The sequence below is a fragment of the Platichthys flesus genome, chromosome 7 (assembly GCF_949316205.1).
Source record: "Platichthys flesus chromosome 7, fPlaFle2.1, whole genome shotgun sequence".
Taxonomy (NCBI): Eukaryota; Metazoa; Chordata; class Actinopteri; order Pleuronectiformes; family Pleuronectidae; genus Platichthys; species Platichthys flesus.
The window spans coordinates 4617527-4638370 of record NC_084951.1 but is presented as its reverse complement, the minus strand read 5'-3'; the positions used below and the strand labels follow the sequence as shown (position 1 = coordinate 4638370).

The 20844-nt window shown below is 39.5% G+C and overlaps 1 protein-coding gene across 1 annotated transcript; it reads left to right on the top strand.

Moving 5' to 3' along the window:
- The first annotated feature begins 161 nt into the window (after nucleotides 1-161).
- On the top strand, nucleotides 162-20755 carry sdcbp2 (syndecan binding protein (syntenin) 2). The gene is made up of 9 exons (XM_062391358.1): nucleotides 162-310; nucleotides 6537-6587; nucleotides 7758-7854; nucleotides 11512-11612; nucleotides 12266-12430; nucleotides 15452-15627; nucleotides 17793-17964; nucleotides 18885-18976; nucleotides 19220-20755. The coding sequence occupies exons 2-9, from the start codon at nucleotides 6537-6539 to the stop codon at nucleotides 19272-19274; spliced, it is 909 nt and encodes a 302-aa protein (XP_062247342.1). The 5' UTR covers nucleotides 162-310; the 3' UTR covers nucleotides 19275-20755.
- The last annotated feature ends 89 nt before the right edge of the window (nucleotides 20756-20844 follow it).

Here is a 20844-nt window from a genome sequence, read left to right as displayed (position 1 = left end):
TTTGATGTTTTGACATCAAAGCATGTTCAATGTGGACATTAAAATGAATCTTTCAAATTCATTTTAATGTTCAATGTGGAGCCATCAGGTCTGTGACTAGTCATCGCCCATGTGACCCACACGGGGCGCGGCTTAAGGCATCAACAGTGATTGACGTGGGCACCGCGAACCAGGAAGCCAGCAGTGACATCACTTTCCAGAATTCCCCCTCCAGAAGCGTCTCATCGACGGAAGCCAGAGCGACTCAGGAGAGCGAAACCAGAAAAATAAAGAGAGCAGAGTGCCGCTGTCAGCCATCCACACATTAAAGGTGAGTGTCTCCATCAAGCCCCCCCCCGCACCTCAGCCTTGCTAGTAGCAGCTAACGGTTACGGCCAGGTTGACCAAACAAGCTAACGTTACGGCTATAAGGTTAGCTGCTTGCTCCGCTGCTGTTTGTGTCGGAACAAAGACGCGCAGCTCTCAGCCTGCTCCGCCGTCCTTCATATACTCCACAGTGTTGGCTTATTCCACACGTCTGACTACTAGGCTGTGGCATAGGTGTCTGTCTGCCTGGATCAGCTAACAGCCTGTGGTTAATTTTTAATGACAGTGGAGTGGGGCACCGCAGCGTTAGCTAACGTTTATTAGCAAGTCGGTCATATGACATACACAGGGCAGTTATACCGGCCTAACATTACACACACACACACACTTCTCCTCAGTATTATAATATGCTAATGAGCCTAACGTGTCTTCAGCCTGTGTGTTGTCTCTCAGCCTAAGGGAGTTGCTATGTTGTTATAGCGTCATTACAACGACTCCTTGAGTCTGTTTACATGAGATAACTGAATGCTAGCCTCTGGACTCGTGTAATAGGACCTGGTCCATTTAAGATTTACATTAGGAAAGAAAGGGTGTGGGTCACTTTAGTTTTTTCTTTTTCCATTAACAGTCCTCCTCCTCCTCCTTCTACCTCCTCCTCCCACTCCTTCTGTCTCGTGCCCAGCCATATCAATAGACCGGAATAAGTTGCTAAGCAGACCACATTCTTCTAGTTAACCAATTCGTTCAGGATTGATGAAGTTAGCTCCGTCTTTCCTCTCCAGGATCCACCAAAGCTTTGTGTATTGCTTCCTTTGCCTCACACCTTGAGGCAGAGGAACAAGGAGCACAACAGCTAAACCACTCTGAGTAATATATTATATAAATAAAAGCCTCTTACATTTTTTTTTACAATTCCTGGAAATTCCCCCTTTTACATTCCACTTGTCCCTCTCATCTGAGCTGCAGTAGCAGAGGTGACTGGGGGGGGATTAGATTATGTCATTTTTTCCCAGGCTTATTTACTTATAACTCTAGCCTGCACGCCCGAAGGTGGGAGGGTGAGGGTAATAAACGAGCAAACAAGCACAGCTGAAAAGTAAACACTAGTAGGTATTGAAATGGCCCTCTGTGTCCACTAACACAATGATGTACTTGTCTGCCAGCACTGACTACATGAGAGTAGAGTAGTGGCTGGAGTAGCTTGGAGAGTGAGATGTCACAGTAATGTGATTGTGGTTTACTTCAGGGAAGACTTGGGCTTTTGACCTCATATAGTGTTATCCTGTGTCAGATTTTCATACATGGACTACGACACAGGCATCTCCGGAAGTGAGCGGTTCTCGAGCAGACACAGGCATCACACCATATGGCTCTCTTGTCTAAACAAATGGCACTGCTTTTTTTTATCATGAGATATTTTGGCAGCGTTTCTTTGACTTGACCTAAGTGTGTTTTTCATATAGCTGCCTTGTGTATCTGTCATGTCAGTACCTATTCATTTTTGGAGGTTCACCACACTTATTTTTATATAACACTTTTCTCCTCCTTGCTTTGTTTTTCTGTGTTTTTTTTGTTTTTTAGTAAGATAACTGTTAACATGTCTTGTGATGGTGACACAGTGTGGTGAGGAAAATCTGTGATGCTTTGGTTCCATTAGTAGAGGGTCTGGAAAGAGAAAGACTGAAGTTCAGTCCATTTGTTTTTTTATGACTTTCCATTTTATCTCAGTGCAATACATTGGATTTGTGTATATCCTGATACTTCCCAGGTCAAGCGGATCATGTCTTGGCTGTGACATCACCACATGACAACATTTAATATAGTTTTCTTTGTCACTGTCTTTATAAAATTCAGAGTTTTCTTTATCAGATCATTCAGTCACACAGTCATCGTGGGAGTATTTGCACTACTTAAAATCTCAAAGTTATAAGTTTTAGCCAAGATATAGGTGAGGGGTTAAACATGAAAGACTGATGAAAAACATTTAATATTGAGTAAGCTCTGTTAAAGGATTCCAACATGCCGTGAATTTAGGGACTGGAATCTCAAATCTGTTATGGAAGTAGAGCTGTAATAATTAGCCGATAATTGATTTAGTTGTTGACGTATATTTTCAATCAAAACTGCAGAAAATATTTGTACCTTTCTTCTTCACAGATATAAATATTATAGGGTCAGTGAAGTATAAGGATTTTAACCTGGCCAATTTTTAAATACCAAAAATAAGAATATTTAGTATAATTGTTCAAACATTAGGAATGTTGTGTACACCTACATTTCTATATACATTTCGAATTGTTTGGTTTTATTATTTGTTCATCTAGACTTATTTTTAAAAATAAAAAATGATTAAAAAAAAACTTTAATTTAAGCATACTGTATCAGTGATTAATATTTTAGCCACAGAAAATGAATATTTTACCTTAAATTTAATACAAGTCTTGGTATTATTGGTCGCACCACATGATGAGTGGTCGCTCCAAATGATATGACAATCTATCGTTTAAAGAGATCAATTTAAGTGCAGTACACAATGTTGTGAACAAACAATTAATTAAATTTGACATGTTAAAGTAGGGCACGTTGTACGTGCATTTGCTACATCAACCACAACTGGTGGAATGTTCTCCATAGATGGTGGGATAAGATCTAACACAGCGTTTGCCATATCTTTACTTTCTCTGTTAGCACTGGGTGCAGCCCTCCATTGCTCTCTCTGTCAACTCACTTAACTTGGCATATGGAATCTTTCCCTGTTGTTTATTTCTCTTGTAGCTGAATAAGATATGTAGTGTCATGCCATAAATCAATGAGTTATTTATTTGTATTTTTTTAAATGTTTTAACATACCTTTCTATTCTCCGAGCAAGGTACTCCACTCTTGCTGCAAGGTCAGAATTAACGCGCTGCATATGGCGAATGGTTTTTATTTTGCTTGGAAGTGGTATCTGGTAAAATAAATATTAACAGTTATAAATAAATATACACATCAATAAATACATTTATTTATTTAATTTATCAATTATTGCGTTATTACCAAAATGAAGATTTTAGGTCATACCACATGATATCCAAATATGGCAATTACACCAGCTCTCGAAAGGGCACATTTTTTCCAAATTTGAGAGAGATTAATCAACCTTTTGCTGCTTCCATGGGTCCTTGGCAAAATGGTTTATGATGCAACTTCCTGTCTTTGAATGGATTTCAACATCAAAGTCCCAAATTGGTCCTTTCTTGATGGTTGGATTGTCACACCACATGATATTTCATAAAATTGACATCATCGGACAAAGTTTGTTCGTATAATATGATCAAAATATAAATAAAAATGCTTTGCAAATTGGTTTATCATTGCAAATCATGCAAAATATGGCAGAAAATAAATTTGAATAGATTTTGAGTAATTTCAAAGAAGTTTTCACAACAGCAGTCATGGCCGGACGGTGGCACCACATGATATTTTGAAACTTTAAAAAACAGAAACATTGGAAATTTAAATTGTGTTCATATACAGGACAGCTACTAAATATATATGGTATGTCTTTAAATATTTAAACTTTTAACTGAAGAAAATGCAGTCTGACAGAAAATGTAGGCGTCACGTCAATGACTATTTCTAATTGGATCTGTACACCTATACTTTGACAGTTGAGACTGACAGAAAATATGTGGAGAGGAGGGGTGACATGCAGCAAACGTCTGCAACTTGAGTCAAACTGGGGATATAGCTTTTTATATAACACTTGATATAATAATTGTGTATCTACATAGAAAAAATGTGGTCATTGGATTCAAACAAACCGTTTTCAGACTCAAACATTACTTGTGTTTACTAGCCGTCAGATCATATCTGCATGTCTCTGCTTGTATTATTGTTCTATGGGCGTGATGCTGGTCAGGTGACAGACTTATTGCTCACTTCCTCTTCAAGCTGCTGTTTAGTTTCTGTGCTGTACTAATGAATCTAGTTTTGGTTGGAGGTGGACCAATGGGATTTCCCACTGTCATGTAGAAACCATCATGGTTTGTTACATAATGGGATCCTGCGAGCCAGCACTGCCTGTGCTGGGGTGCTTTCATGCTTTATTAATGTCCATCCATGTCCATGTCCATCCATGACATACATGTTTACACATGTATGTCCTGCAGCAGCTTGTACTTGTCACATGTCAACAGTGTGCACAGGTCATTGTAATTTTGCAGTTTTAAGGGTGTGTTATTGTTTGAGCAACAAGTTGAGCAAGAACAGTGTAAAAGTCCATGTACCCAATGTAACTTAACTACTTCTGCCTGAGCTCCCTCTGTCATCCTTTCTCACTTTGGTCCATATTTTAGTAATTTGCAATAATGATGCCAAGCTCAAAGTCATCACACTCATTTATCAGCTGTGTGAGAACAAGTTCAGATAAGAAGTCACAAAGTCATTACAATAAGTGGCCCTCTTATTGTCTCTGGGCTTTACACAGACTGACAGTGTCTATGCAGGCACCCGTCCATAAGATGATGTGCTGTGGTATTTTGTGCTATTTCTGGAACATTGCTGCCAGTGCTTAACTGTGTTTTCGGAAAGTGTACTGCATAAACCTGGCTATTCAGTGGCTTTACCTTAGATATATGCTGTTTGGTTCCCTCAGTTTTCCTTGTTGTACAATATAATTACATTATTTGCTCACTATCAAGCAACAAACTTCAGAGGTTTAAAACAATTCAATCGTAATATATGCCAGGAGTGGATTTTACTTATATTGCCCATGTTAAGTTATACTCTAATTATTAGGGCTGGGCAATAAAACAATATAATTATTAATTGCAACATAAAATCCATCCATAGCTATATAATGAACTTGATATAATAAGTGAAGTGACGAGTACTATTTAATTGACCTACCTCGTATTTTATCGTAATTTATTTTTAAACCTCATGAGCCAAATACTAATAATATGAAATTTATCATGATAATTATAGCTACCTATTGATTTTTATTTGGCTGAATCATTTATTAGGGCCCGAGTACAGACAGTGTGAAGACCTTCTTGCTTTTCGTTTCATTCTTTTCGATCTTCACGACATTCAGAACACACGTGTATCATGCCAGAATTAGATTAGATTATAATTAGATTAACGAAAAATGTGCCATTTTGGATTAAGTGCCCATTTTTTTACCATTTACACAAGACTGACTCCTCCTAGAGATTTCATCCGATCATCCTCAAATTCAGTAAGTTTCATCTCAACAACATGGAGATTAAAATTAACTCAAATTGTGTGTGCTGAATCTGACCAAAATTGCTCACACTTCATCAGAGCCCAAATCTGAACAGATCTATTATGTATGCATTGATTAGTATGCAATGATTGTGATAGTGCCCTTTACTTTACAACTTTAATTTGATTAACATAAAATGTTCACCTTGTGGTCTGCTCTTGATGGCATGGGCTGCGTTGAGTGATTAGTAGGCGGGGACAAGCATTTCTTGTTGTCAGTTTGTTTAATGTCACAGTGTCAGTGGTCATAGATTCCTTTGATGTCTTTGGTTGACAGTTAGAAAGGTGAAAGATTTATATACGATCTGAAAAGAAACAAGAGAGTGTTTTTGACCAGAACAGCTGCGCGACAAGGCACACGCAAACGCAGCATCAGGTCCCGAGTTCGCAAGTGCTCTGGCCTTCACAGTGCTGCTTCGCAGCCCTAGTTAATTATTATAATCATGTCCGTTGATTACTTGTTTTCTTAAAAGTTATAATACGTTGTAATTTCTTTTTGCTAAACAAGGCATCCAAACATATTAATTTACGGTCATAAAAATTGTGAATAGCAGTGGCTTTAAGATCTAAAAAGCTGCCAGAAGCTGTGGTTAGTGCTGCCAGCTCCTGAGCAGAAGATGTGTCTCTCTTTGGTTTTCTTCATTGGTCACTTGTTTATTTTTTATATGCATCATTTCCTGTTTGTCAGGTGAACAGCACTGTTTTGGTTTTGTCTGTGGTTTGTGGAAAAACCACACATAACCAGAGTTGCTTTTGTCTCTCTGTAAAATGGCAGGACTAGCATCCCTTTAGAATCACACGGTAATTTGATGCATTATTAATGTAGAATGGAGCTTAAAGGTAATGGATAACTTAAGTCCTATGCTGAGGCCTATATAGCAGGGTTATTATCTGATTCAGCCATTTTGTCGTCCTTCTGTTTAGGTCATCGACTCACTGCTGTTTGTTTTTTCTCTTAAAGATGTCTCTGTATCCATCTCTTGAGGACTTGAAGGTCGACAAGGTCATAAAGGTAAGTTGTTTTCTATTTATTCTACTAGTTGTGTAATATCTTTTTAGAACTTAAGAGCTTTTAAAACTTTGAAGATAATCTCATAGAAATATTATAAAAATCTATAATAGTTTTATGGGAAGGGTTTAATTTTCGTTATTCTTCGTTTGATCTGTCATTTTTGAGTCCTCTAATTTAATAAAAGTCAATAAAAAATAGGGCTGCACGATATATCGAAAATGTATCATTATCGTGCAATCAACAAGCATGATATATGTATTGCAAAAGACGGGTTAAACTGCAATAAAGGTTGTTAATTTTGACATGTATTCAATACATGTCAAAATGTCAATATATTTGGCCAATCATATGGATCCCTACTGCCCTACATATTAAATGATATTCATATCATTGAAGAGTTTTCCTTCAACGTATCCTTGTTGGTAGAAGAGACTTAGAAATGTATTTTTAATACATAAACACGACAAGCAATTATCTTCTGGTTCATACAATTCTACCTAGCTGCGGCTAGGGGCCAGAGCACCCTCGTCACTTAGTCAGACTTGGGTCAATGGCACAGAACAATGGATTTATACTAAATAATCCCCTCCTTTCACAGAGCTAGAATGTTTATCCAATCAGCTCTCTGCGTGTTGTCTTCAGGCTTAGATTTGGTCACCTCCAATCTATATGAGGACCCCTTTTACTATCACACAATGACATCAGGCTTCTGCTCAGCCTCCAAGTGTTAAAACCTGTTTTCCCAGAGACTCCCCCTCTGGTCTGTAACACCTCTGCACTCTGTCGCAGACAGTAGGATGGCCCCTGCTGTTACACACTTTTGTTTCATCAGAGGGCACAAAGGTCTCGAAGCAAATACATATCTGAGCAAAGAAAGTCACATCTGAGTATTACATAGTCTTAACCACACAGAAACCCATCTTGTAATAATATTCTCTATCTATACTTGTCATTTCTTGCATTAAACATATCTAAATATAAAATGTCCCATCACAGAAGAGAATAGAGAGAGAGCAGAGAATTACGAGCTGGATTCATCAAATCTTGCTCTGCCTGCTCCCAACTAAATTTTACTGTGGAAACTTAAAGGGCATGCTACTTCAGTTTCTTCCTCCTTTCTTCTAATTGGTTTTGCATTGATTGCATCTCACTGCCATCCACTGACTCTAGGCCCAGGCCCAGTTTGCTCAGACCACAATCCCCATGCCGGCCATCACTGAGGGAACCCACCAGCCTCAGCTTGCTACTCTTGGGATGCCAGGATCAAGTGAGTGTCATATATAGTTTCAAAATCTTTTACAGAATATTTTATCCCTCTTTTGTGAAGAAAACATGTTTACACATTATAAGTCAAAGCCCATATTTAAAGCAGAAATGCCTCCACCTGCACCTGCCCTCCTATCTCCATATTATTTTGTGGTTGTAAAGGGTGTCTTTGTGTGGGGAGTCTGCGGTTCTTTAAATAAGCACAGATCTCTAGTATTGAGGGCGGATGAATACGGATTTTTCACCCTTTGTGTTTTGGCTCGGGATATTGTGTTTTTCTAGATGTATGAAAAGGGGCCCGAACTGCAGTAAGTTTTACTCAGATGAAAGAAAAGAGAGTGAGACGAGTTAGGCACCCACAAATGATTAAAAGTGGGTAACAGATGGGCATGGGGCCATTAGAGATTAGAGAAGACAAACTTTCGGCTCATTTTCAATCAAATCTTTCAATTTTCTCAATCTCCAGCTCATTCTACTTCTCTTTTCTCTGTTTGGATCCAGAGTCCTGTGGGCTTTTGGCTTTTTGTTTTTATCTTAGCAGTGACCAGAGGTTACCATGGAGACTGGCTCTGGCAGTTGTGCTAGGATAGGGCATGATGGGAGACATAGAGAGGAGGAGGAGTTGATTTGAAAAAGGACGAGGAGGGAGGGGACGGGGGAAGTAGTAAGCTTGAGGGGTAAATGAAGAGTTTGTTCTCTTAGTGGTGAGGAAAGAAAGATACAGGGAGGTGAAAGGAGATGGCCTTGTTGACATCCGTGCTGGACCACAGCCCACTCTGTTCCATCGTCTCAGATCTGCCGTCCCTGCACACAAGGCAATGGCTGTCCAGCCTTGTCCTGATTGTGGCTCTCCCATTGTGGAACAATGTACCAAATGCCATCAGAGCACTTCCGTGCCTCTTATCGTTAAAAACCTTTGAAGTCTCCCTCATTTCAAAGCAGCTCCTCTCCTCACACCAAACACCGTAGCAAGTTAACTCATTAAAGCCCCTGTTCCACTGCTCAAAAAACCCACTCATATCTGGTTGCTTTTGTCTGCAATGGGAGTGAATATAGTTGGCATTCACCTATGGTTCAAATGACTATGCAGGTTTTCAGTGTTGGAAACATTAAATCCAAGTGAATGTGCTATTATGCCATTGTGTGAAAGGCAAACTTCTTTTATTGAGTTTTGACATCATTTTGGCGTAAAAGAGGCAAACTACACTACAAAAGATTTTTCACTCAGCACTTACATTAAGGTCTACTGCTATACTGAAGCTTTTTTGTCATCCCTCAGTTTTAATTCGCTTTGTTTAAAATCGTCAGCCAAATGAGTAAATGTTAATTGGTCAGATTCCCTTAGTCTGTACATAGTGAACACTGCACATAAATGGCCTCAGTAACATGATTTTTCTTCTGCCTGCCAAGGTTTCCTTTTATCATTGTATCAACACGATTCTTATTATTAACATTTGTAATCAGCATTTTCAACCTGAAAGATCCTTTCATTTACGATTTTACCCTTCCTTCCTTAAAGCTTCAACATGACACATTGGCCTGGTTAAGCAAGATTTATAACCAGCCAGCAGCTCCTCATTTACTGACTAATTATGAAGTATGGGTTTGAGTTCGAGAGCTATTTCCCATACATTGTTATTGTGTGACAATGGGCAGATAAGGCTAACTGCAAGAACAGGGCAATTGTATAGTTTGGATATAGCCATTTGTTTTATTTTTATTCTGTAGGATTTGATGTATAGGCATTGTGTTTGCATGTTTTGGAGAGGTGAATGAAAGAAAAGGTGATGAAGAAGGAAAGCGCAGCAATCAAAATGCAGAAAAAAGAGTAGGGGTAGGCCACCAGAAATGACAATGCTTTCTCTGTTTTCTGAAAAATACTAAAAATATTCAGTATTACATGACGAGTCAGATCTGACTAGTTATATCAGCTGTACAATTGGGGTTATTCTAACATCTCACTCTCAATCCTGTTTTGTACTATGACTAGAGCTGTTTCCTTGTGATCACATGGGTGTGGTTAATTTGTTGCTGACTCAAACCATGTTGACTTGACGGTATCTTGTAAAATCACTGCACAGTCATTGCTGTTGAACGAGGAAAGTCACTGAATAATACATAGATCAGTTTCGACTGAGATTCGGATCATTAAAACTGGCAGCTTAAAAGACATATGGTTGTATATGTATCATATCATTTATTTAATAAAAGCCGCGTTTTTTACGTTGTAGTTTGGGAAACTGACTTTTTGAGATATGTTTTAATTTTCACATTGTTTATTGTGTAGTATATATTTCATTTATGATATAACTAGTACACTCTAAACATGCCTATTTGGCATGGTATATTTTCTTCTGTTATTTCTCTGGAGCTACTTCAAAATGATTCCTCATCATTAGTGAGTCCTCCTCAAACTGTTCTACAATATACTGTCACACTCTGTGCTGCAGAGTGGAGTTAAAAAACATTGTGTTCATCCTACTGTGTTTATCTGCAATTTTGTTTGAATGATTTACTAAGCTACTGTTATTTTTTCATACATTACTTGTCAGTGGTCAGCTTCACAGCAATAAGAAGCATTGCAGCAACAAGTTTAAATTGGTCGAAAGACTGAATGTCAGCCACCTGCCCTGCTAAAGTCACCTGTTTGGTTTCAAATGTAGGGTCATCTATATAAATGCATGTGTCGCCTTTTCAAACTGCACCAACTTGGCAGTGCACATTCTTTGGCCATAAACAATACACAGACCAAGTGAGAAGCTGATTAGATGAACGGTTTTGCGAGATATGCCCATATAGACAGAACGATGTCTGTGATATTAGTAGATGAAAGAAATCAACATACAGACTGTAGCTAGGACTTTATAGTAGCCTTTCTAATTGGGCTTTCCGATTCTGAGACTTAAACAAATGCCCATACTTTCATATCATGAAACAGGATGAGAAAACCAAGATATATTTAAAGCTTATGTAACATATTTTGTCATTGCATAATTAACAGTAAAACACGTGTTAGTTAGGGACATGAGAATATTTTGTTATAATTACAAATGACACCATCTGTTATCTTCTTGCTGCATTTGTCACATAAATATTTTGGCCGAACCATGATCGAGTGATTTCACCTGCGGTAAAGGTTAGGCAAGTTTAATCAGCTCAAGTATATCCTGAGTAAATAGCACAAAACTAAATACTGGTGCCAGGAAAGTTTATCCACCACAACCCACAGTGGTCAAAAGAGGCTTCAGTGAACACAAAATACAAAATCTAGGAGAGAATGAGATCTGATTTGAAAGAAAAAAAACTCATGTGGTGTGGCTAATATCACCATACTTGTATACCTGCAACTTACAAAATTAAATGACCATTTGGATGTTGACAAATTTCTTAATTTTATTTGATCACAGTAATAGCTTAAGAAAAACATAAATTTGTATTGCCATATACACTTATGTATTTATGTATTCAACATGTAACCAAAAGATAAAAATGATTTTCTCTCCTCCTCCACCATCTCCCTCTTCTCCTACCAACCAACTGTCTCTCACTCTCCATCTCTCCCACCTGTTTGCCCTCCCTCAATCTGCTCTCCACAACTCAATTCTTCCTTTGGCCTCATTCCACCCAACTCCTCCTCCTTTCACCCAAATTCATCCAGCCTTGTACCCAAATCTGGAGGAGCTGGGTGACTACATGGGTCTGGCCCTCAACGGGGATGAAGTCCAGAGGAACCTGGCCCTCATGCCTGTGGCTGACAATGTAAGTGTTTGTTGTGTATGTTTTTTAGATTTCCCAATTTTTTCGGGGTGTTTCTGCTGCCGATAAGTGGCCATGTTTTGTAAATAGAAGGCACCATGAGCTGTAAAGGTTTCCAGGCACCGCAGTACTTCCTGGTGATCCACATTTGTGAATGACTCACCATAGGCCTTGAGCAGTGTGTGGGAGTCTGTGAGCTCTTCACTCTCCTCCAAATGAGTGTATGTATTTGTGTGTGCGCACAAGTGCGTGGATCCTGCACATGTCAAGGCTCTTGCAGCCCCTGCGCTTGTTAGCTGGCATTTCTTTGTTCTCAGCCTTTTTTTAGTGTCTTTACCTCGACCATTATTTTTATTTTTTAAACTTATGTATTCATTTCTTCAATGTTAGTGTGAAGCACATTAATTATGGAGTTTTCCTGTAGAATTCCTGGCCTAATTCACTGGTGGAGGAGGAGATGAAATTGAATCCTCCCACATACCTCTATTTGATGCAGCATTCCATTTTATCTCAACATTTTTATTTTCATCTTTTATCCTCTTTTTCCTGTCACCTCTCCCAAACCCCCCCATCTCCTCACACTTGCTCTATCTCAACCCACCTCTTCACACTTTCTCGTCCTCCTTCCTGTCTGGCTTTCGTTCTTCACTCCTCAGCAAGTGGCTGTGCCCTTCAGCTCAGGTGTTGGGGGCATGGTGCGGCCCGTGACGGGGGCAGACGTTGGCATCATGCGGGCAGAGATCCGCCCAGGGCTGCGGGAGATTATACTCTGTAAGGACCAGGATCGGAAGGTGGGACTCCGGCTCCGCTCCATCGACAACGTGAGTCAGCGTCACTTCCTCTTGACAGGGACCTGCATCGTTGTTAACCCCAACTAACCCCAACTGCAGACATTATTTGTGTGCCTATAGGTGTCAAATTCCGTGGGAAAACTTTAGCAAAAGACCCGATGGGCTGTAGGCTAATGGTCTTAGCGATTGCAGACAAGTGTGAAGACCCTCCCTCATCATTTAAGTCTGCTGTGGGGGAACACATCAGTTTCACAGTCTACTATAATGACAACCGACAAAGTCAAGTGGATCTTAAAAAAAACGATAATATAGACCAGTGATTCTCAAATGGGGGTACGCGTACCCCTGGGGGTACTTGAAGGTACTCCAGGGGGTACTTGAGATTTTGTTTTTATATATTTAAAATTAGCATCCATTCGAAAATCCTTGAAAAATTGTTATTTAACAAACATTCAATAAAATATAAGTGTAAGTTCATGAACTAAATTTTATATTCAGTAGGCTTTTCAATCTAATTATCCTAAAAAAACAGAGTCTCCCCCATACCGATGGTTTGACCCAACCTGGCACACACCACCTGTCATCACCTGCCTTGAAAACTTCAACAATGGAGTTGAGTTGAAGTGCAGCAGCAGCAATGCTGCTGAAACACGGAGGGACAAGTACCAAAGAAGGCGAAACCAGGGCAGGGAGCCTTCCCTAAACAACACCGTGAGAGCTTGTGCCTCTTCGGAGGCTCGCTAAAACGTAAAAGTTTTCCGTTGTGAAGTTAATGATTCATAACAAGTCCGCGTCTCTACCGGTACCCTTTCAAAATAAAGCATGTAATACAAAAGCGGAAATGAAATTGTATGACCTTAAAGCGAGCAAATATTTCACAATAAAATAACAGAAAGACACTTCAACAATATTAACAATAACATAGATTGGGTTATTTACACTTTTTGCTTTTTCTGTGGGGAGAGATTAGCCAACAGTGGCATTAAGCCACCACATCTTCAGCGGCATCTCCAGACAAAGCATGAAAGTCATGTTGGTAAGCCACCTGAGTTTTTTTAGAGGAAACTTTCTGAATTCAGGTCATCTCAAGACACGATGCGAAAAGCCTCCCCGAAGCAGAGGGAAACAAGCTACCTGTCAGTATTCATTTCGATCCTTAAAGAAGATATTTTAAGATGATAAATATTGAAAAAATATGTTTTGAGCTAATCTTTTATTTAAAACTAAGTTAATAATTTATTTTTTGGGAAGAAGTGTTTAGCTATAATTAAGTTCATGAGTTCAGTTTGAGAACATATCTTTATTATGATCCCAAAAGAGGTCACTTTAAGTTGATAATTATTTTGATGTGCAGAAATCTTTATTTATATTGAGATAATAATAGTTATTTTTTATATCTTTTTATTTCAAAATAGTTCAAGAGAGACCACTAAAAATGAGCAATGTTATGGACATTGATGGAGTTTTAAAATGCTTTGCGCTGGTTAGGGGGTACTCGGCAGAATTTTTTCTTCGAAGGGGGTACGTCACTGAAAAAAGGTTGAGAACCACTGATATAGACCGTGTCAAGGCAATAACAAGCGACTCAGGTGTTTTATATCATCGTTGTTGAGACCACAGGGTTTAAAGACACACGAAAGTAATTGAGCCCGTTACAGAGTTCTCTCTCGTCCACATTTCATCCAGCAAGTCACACTAGCCCTTTATAAACTTCTGTCCCTAGCGGTTCACAGAGAAGAGATTATTAGTGCAGGCAGTAGGGGTGTCACAATACCAAAAATTCAGTAGTCGCTGCCAATACCAGTAAAATAACACGATTCTCGATGCCAATTTCGATACCACGGTAAAAAAAAAACGCTTCATGTCATCTTCAGAGCAGGGGTCGACAACCTGTGGCTCCGGAGCCGTATGCGGCTCTTCAGCCCCTCTGCAGTGGGACCCTGTGAAGTTTTGCGCATATTTTTCGCGAACGGCAAACTTAACGAATCAGTTTTCATATGTTGAACGTGAGTGAAACGTGAGTGAAACGTGAGTGAAACTCACGTTCACGTTCATTTTTGAAATCATCATAGTATCAGGCTGTCATGAAATACCAGGAGCGGGCGATGTGTGTGTGTGTGTGTGTGTGCGCGTGCACGCTCCGAGATAGAGACTGTGTCTCTGAGTGAGTGAGCGGGGCGGGGAGCGGAGCACACAGTGATATCACCGCTCTTTCACGTGAAGCTGTCGCTCACTAAATTACCGGCTGCTTCTTCTGGTCTCAGCTGCTCAGAGATCAGCGCCGCAGCTCTAGATGAGGCGCAGCAATGGTGTTAATGGGTTTTATTAGCATGAGCAATATCCCTTGGAGTTAGGGTAGCTTGTTAAAGTTAGTTGATAAAACAGTGAAAGAGTTATGATTATTGTCAAAGGTAAAGATGCTGTAAGAAAAATATTAAGAGTAAAGCTGGCCAAATATCAGAACAGATAATTTAGAGTGGTGATACGCGTCTGTATGTGCACTGGAGTCACATTCTGGTCTCAGACTTTTGAAATCTGTTGTTAATAATTCAGTTTGTACTGAGTTGCACTAATACAGTGGGCAGGGTTGATAAATGAGTTGGAAAACAAAGAAGATGCAGAGTATTGGTAATGGATTTACTGCTGAGAGGAAATGGACGGCTAAATCGTGTTTTGTTTTTTTACACAATGCAAAATATTCTGAAGTAAAACAAAGCAACCAATGAAGAGACAACATGCTCCGTTTTGACTTGTACAATTCATCAATTTTCTGAGTCCCCCGAAAAAGGCACTAAAACCTGAAGTGTATCGCTCCAGTCAGGTAAAACAGTGAAGCCCGAGTTCTTTTGCGGTTTTGCATCATTCCCATCAGTTGTTCATTGTTTTAAATCATCTAGAACTTATTCTCTCTTTTATTTTTTATGAATATCTAACATCTTCTTTCCTATGTCCTTTTTCTACCCACGGTTGGTGTTCTGTCTCTTCCCCTCTCTTCTTACATTCCCTTGAGCCATGTTCAATGTTTTATCTGTTTCCTCTTTCCTCTCACAGGGAGTGTTTATCCAGCTGGTGCAGGCTAATTCCCCTGCGGCCCTGGCCGGTCTGCGTTTTGGGGACCAGGTCCTTCAGATCAACGGTCAGAACTGTGCCGGCTGGAGCGTAGACAAGGCCCACAAGGCCCTGAAGGCTGCAGCCGAGACACGCATCGAGCTTGTGGTCAGGGACAGGTGAGGAGTGTTTGATTCACTGAGGACAACATATTTTAACAGCATGTCCTGAACCTTACATCAATGTTCTTGATTTGTTTGGCAATTAAACCATTTTCAGCAATTATCATATGTAATTTCATCACCAAAATGACTCACAGTAATATGTTGACTCCTATTTTAGTGTGACATTTTATTTGTTAGTTGAGATAACTGTCCCATACATTGAGACATACAGAGACACACACTGCTCAAAAAATGAAGCAAACACTTTTAATTGTCAAAGAATAACACCAAGTCAGTTAAACTTCAGGTTTATCAATCTGTCCATTTTGGAAGCACAGGTGATTGTGAATCTATTTCACTTGCTGTGGTACAAATGAAAGTGAAAACAGGTGCGATGGAGAGGCTAAAGCAGGACAACCCCCAAAACTAATGGTTTTACATGTGGTGGCTACAGAAAATTGCTCTCTCTGTCACTATGGTAGCATTAGGCGGTACCTGCAGCCCAATCAGGTAGCACAGGTAGTCCAGCTCCTCCAGAATGACACATCCATATGTGCGGTCGCAAGAAGGTTTGCAGTGTCTCCCAGATCAGTCTCAAGAGCATGGAGGAGATACCAGGAGGCCAGCAGTTACACAATAATCATCAGTATCTGGTCCTTTGTGTGAGGAGGAACAGGAGGAGCACTGCCAGAGCCCTACAAAATGACCTCCAGCAGGCTACTGTTGACCAAACTGTCAGAAACACACTCCATGAGGGTGGCATGAGGACGTCCTCTAGTGAGACCTGTGCTCACAGCCCAGCTTCGACAAGTCTGAAACTGGTGCCCTCTTCTCTTAACAGATAAGAGCCAGTTCACACTGCAAGTGTGATGTGTGAAAGAGTCTGGAGAAGCTGTGGTAAACGTTATGCTGCCTGTTACATCATCCAGCATAACTGGTTTGGGTGATGGTCTGGGGAGGCATATCCTTGGAGGGTCGCACAGACCTCCATGTATTAGCCAACGGTGCCCTGACTGCTTTTAGGTACCGAGATGATATCCTCAGAGCGATTGTCAGACCTTACACTGGTGCAGTGGGCCCTGGGTTCCTCCTGGTGCAGGACGATGTCCAGCTTCATGTTATGTATTTGTGTATACAACCCCTACAATCTCCACAACACATACATATCTATATATATCTATTTAGATATATATGATATGAGCATAAAATGGATGGTATAAATTAACATGACATGCACTTTCAGAGTTCCTGATAATGTTATTTTAATTTTAACTTTGTCTTTTTAGAAAATTGAATGTCATTGCTTGCTCCCTGCTTTGAACGTTTCCTTTTTTTTCTTTCTAAGAACCCATAACGTTAGCTAGTGTTGCTGGCAGAGACAAACAGTCATTGAAAAACAGGCTGCAGCTCATGAGAACAGGCCCGGAAGCTAAATCAGCCTCTGAAGAAGATAGTTCATTTTGACAGCAGAGGACACTGTTTGCCAGAAACACATAACATGATGCTGTAGGTTCATACTGGATCTTACAGAAGCCTGCAGTCAAACAATTAGTTAATTTGTCTATTTGACATAGTCAAATAGTTTTTGATGAACGTTTGTTTTTTCTGTTTTAATTCTAATCGTTTTCGTCCCATTGGTTTTGTTTGTAGATGTACTTAGTTTGAGAGAAAAGTACTGAGAATGTCTTAAATGCTTTATGATCCTCCAGATTATATTTTGATGATCATTAATATATTGAATGGAATCAGACAAAGGATTTGTAGATCTCATATCTATATCTTGTATTTAACAAGTAATCTCCATTTCTCCATCGACAGAGAAAAACGTACAAACATCACATGTGCAGAAAAACCTTACATTTCTATATGTATTTCTATATTTAACCCTAGAGAGATTTTGTCTGTTTCCTGTCAGTCTCACAAAGCAGCAGTGACTTAAATGTTTGGCTCCCTCTGGTGGTTCCGCCATCATTTGCACTTTGCTACTCAACTCATCTTTTATCTTTGATTTTAAAAACGTCAAATAGTCTGTTTTTATTTTATATATGTACAGACTTACTGTAAAAGAGTCTCATTGTTACTCTTTGTAACAAAGCTTTTTACAGGTGGATCGCTAATCCTTTCTCTTCTCTCTCTCTCTCTCTCTCTCTCTCTCTCTCTCTGTGTGTGTGTGTGTGTAGGCCATTTCAGCGCACTGTCACCATGCAGAAAGACAGCTCAGGTCACGTGGGCTTCATCTACAAGTCTGGTAAAATCACCTCACTGGTCAAGGATGGCTCTGCTGCCCGCAATGGTCTGCTTACTGAGCATTTCATCTGTGAAATCAATGGACAGAACATTATCGGACTCAAGGTCAGACACTTGTTTCTCTGCATATGAGCCTTTGCATCAAATAGATTGATCAGTATAAGTTAATATGAAATAATGTGTGGGATGTAATCTGATGCATTTGGGAAGAGCAAAGAAGAACATGGACTCTAAATGATTCATTACAATGATTCTCATAAGATGTTTGGTGGCTTTTAAGTTTGCACCTGGATTGCTGCTCCTATATAAATGAATGTAATAAAAAGTGGGCATGTGCAGCGATTTAATGTAAGTGCAGAACTCACCAACTCCCAAGTCCTTAAATGTAAAGTGTTTAGTACGTATCGGCAATGTTTTCTTATTAGTTTCCTTCACGTAGGCCTGTAGTTTTTGTTTGCCCTGTGGTTTTATTTAGTCTGAACTTAACAGTGATTCTGCAGTTTTTCTCCTCTGATTTGATGCATTTCCTGATCACAACACCACTCACTTCTCTTTTCCTTTCATACAACTAAAAGAAAATATGTTGTGCTGATTACACCAGAGAGGATTCTGTCTGAAGGACTCACTATGTGGCTTAATTCACTGTGTGAGAATTTACCAAGGTTCAAGTTTAGTTACCAAGGTAGTCACACGCAGAATTTCTATCTAAGGAGCAGGTAGATGTGGGTGATGTTCAATGACCTCCTGTAAATGATACACATATGGAGCAGTGAACAGCCTGCCTGAAATATTTAGTTCCTATTTATTATCCCTTTTATAGCTTCCAATATCAGACAACAGGTTTAAACTTAATTAAATTGTTTTTTGAAAAGCAGTCTGATTTATGTGTATTTTCACATTGGAAAAAAACTCAGTAAATGTGTTTCTCAAAACCTTTGTTTTTAATGTCATTTTTATTCAATTAAATGTGAATGTATTTTTTTTTTTATTAAAAATGCTTACCAGTCACTGCGTGTAAATTCTAGGATTCTCAGATCAAGGACATTCTGACAACCTCTCCGACCACCATGACCATCACCATCATGCCCAAGTTCATTTATGAACACATGATTAAGAGGTGAGATAACAGTTGATCTGATCTAGTGAAATAAGCTCATCAGTCATGTAGTCAATTCATGTCAGTGAGTTATAAATGATCCGGTTACAGTTCACTTGGGCCTTTGCTCAGCTCTAAGTCTGTGATGAGTCCACAGTTTAACCACAGGTTTTCTGGTTCCCCATGTTACACCTTCCCTTTTCTGTCATTCATTCCATCATTTGTTATATGTCTTAAACCTATTGTTGTTATTTTGTTTTCCAGGATGTCCACTGGTCTCCTGCGGTCATCCATGGATCACTCTGTCCCAGAGGTGTGAAGACCAGGAGGACCAGTGTAAACTGTCAAGATATCTACTATACAGATCTCTCTCTCTCTCTTTCTTTGTTCTTTATTCATATCTACCTGTCTCCCTCCATCTCATACCCAATTACCCCCTGCATCAGAATCACCGTTTCTCCTCCTTAACATCACGAAAATGCCTTTTTGTTTTTACTATTCAGTTGTTTACTCAATTTTTTTACCATTTCAACAATCCCCTCACCTGTTGACATTTTTACTTTTTATGTATTAACCTTGTATTATTTTTCCCTTAATTTGTATTTGAGATCAAGTACAAAACAATTTTTGAAGCCATGCACACGATCATGAGTCCAGAGCTTCCTCCTCAGCGTTGTGATGAATCACTGGCAAATTATGTTTTCACCTTGTCAAAATGCTGTAGAAGCCAGTGGTCAGTCATTAAAAGCTAAAGAACCACAAAGATCACGGCTGCACTTTCTGTCCTCAAAATTGGCCCCTATATGTGTATAGGTTACATCTAATCAGAGCTGAACTCACACCCGGGGCCTCATGTGAAAACGTTGGCTGACTTTGTAACAGACCCCAGTGTATGGTCGTTTTTACTTGCCAGTAAAACTAATAGATTTTAACAAATTTGTCGATTTTAGTTTAAACCATATAATGGTGAATATTAGTGTTGATTTTCGGCACCAAGATCATGTTTTATCCTTCTACGTGACACCTAACATTTATAGACCCTAGATTCTAACATGTACAGTAAGTGAGAGATACAATGTGGGAATTCCCAGCTCCTCAATGAGATGGCGATGAATCATTGCATCACACTTCCTGTCTCTGTGGACAAACGTTACGATGAGACTCTGATGTGTTCGGCGAGTCGTTACTGGGAACAGCGTGTGCACATTCCAGGGGAAAAAGTAGGGAGATGGGCAACAGTACATGTTTGTTGTCATATGCAGCTTGGACTCGGCCCTGTCCATAAACACACGAGCAGCAGTCAGACCAGATTCTGGTGCAGTGTGTGGGTGTTCGTCTTGTGTTACTTTCAAGGGAGTCTTTGGTATTTGTTTGGACAGGGTCCCCGCTGGGCAGACCCACTAAGTGCACTTTCCACTACCTTTTTAAGAGGTTGATTTTCCTGTATCCATTTCAAGTTCAATGGTCGTGTTCATGGTGCCTCATGTTAATGAGAGATTTCATGAAAACAAACTTGTTAACTGCAGAAAAAATATTATGCTGAAAAATCACCTGCTCAGTTTAAATTCCTTCCTCTGCTGATGAGCACAGTGAGACTGAGCAGAGCTCACCGTGATTTCTACTTGTTATATATAGAGTCGCTCCTTTTAATGCTGTTCATGTTTGGATGCATGTATTTCCTTTAATTTTCTAGGTATGTAATCTGATCATTACTGTCATTCTGTAAAAAAAAAAGTTTATATACAAATGTAACCAAGATAATATTGTAAAACAAATAAAAACTCCTTCTGTTCACATTAACTGGTTGGGGTTTGTTTCCCCTATTCGCCTCATGTATATTAACACATAACACAACATCAAGGAAAATAAACATCCAGAGACAAAGACGA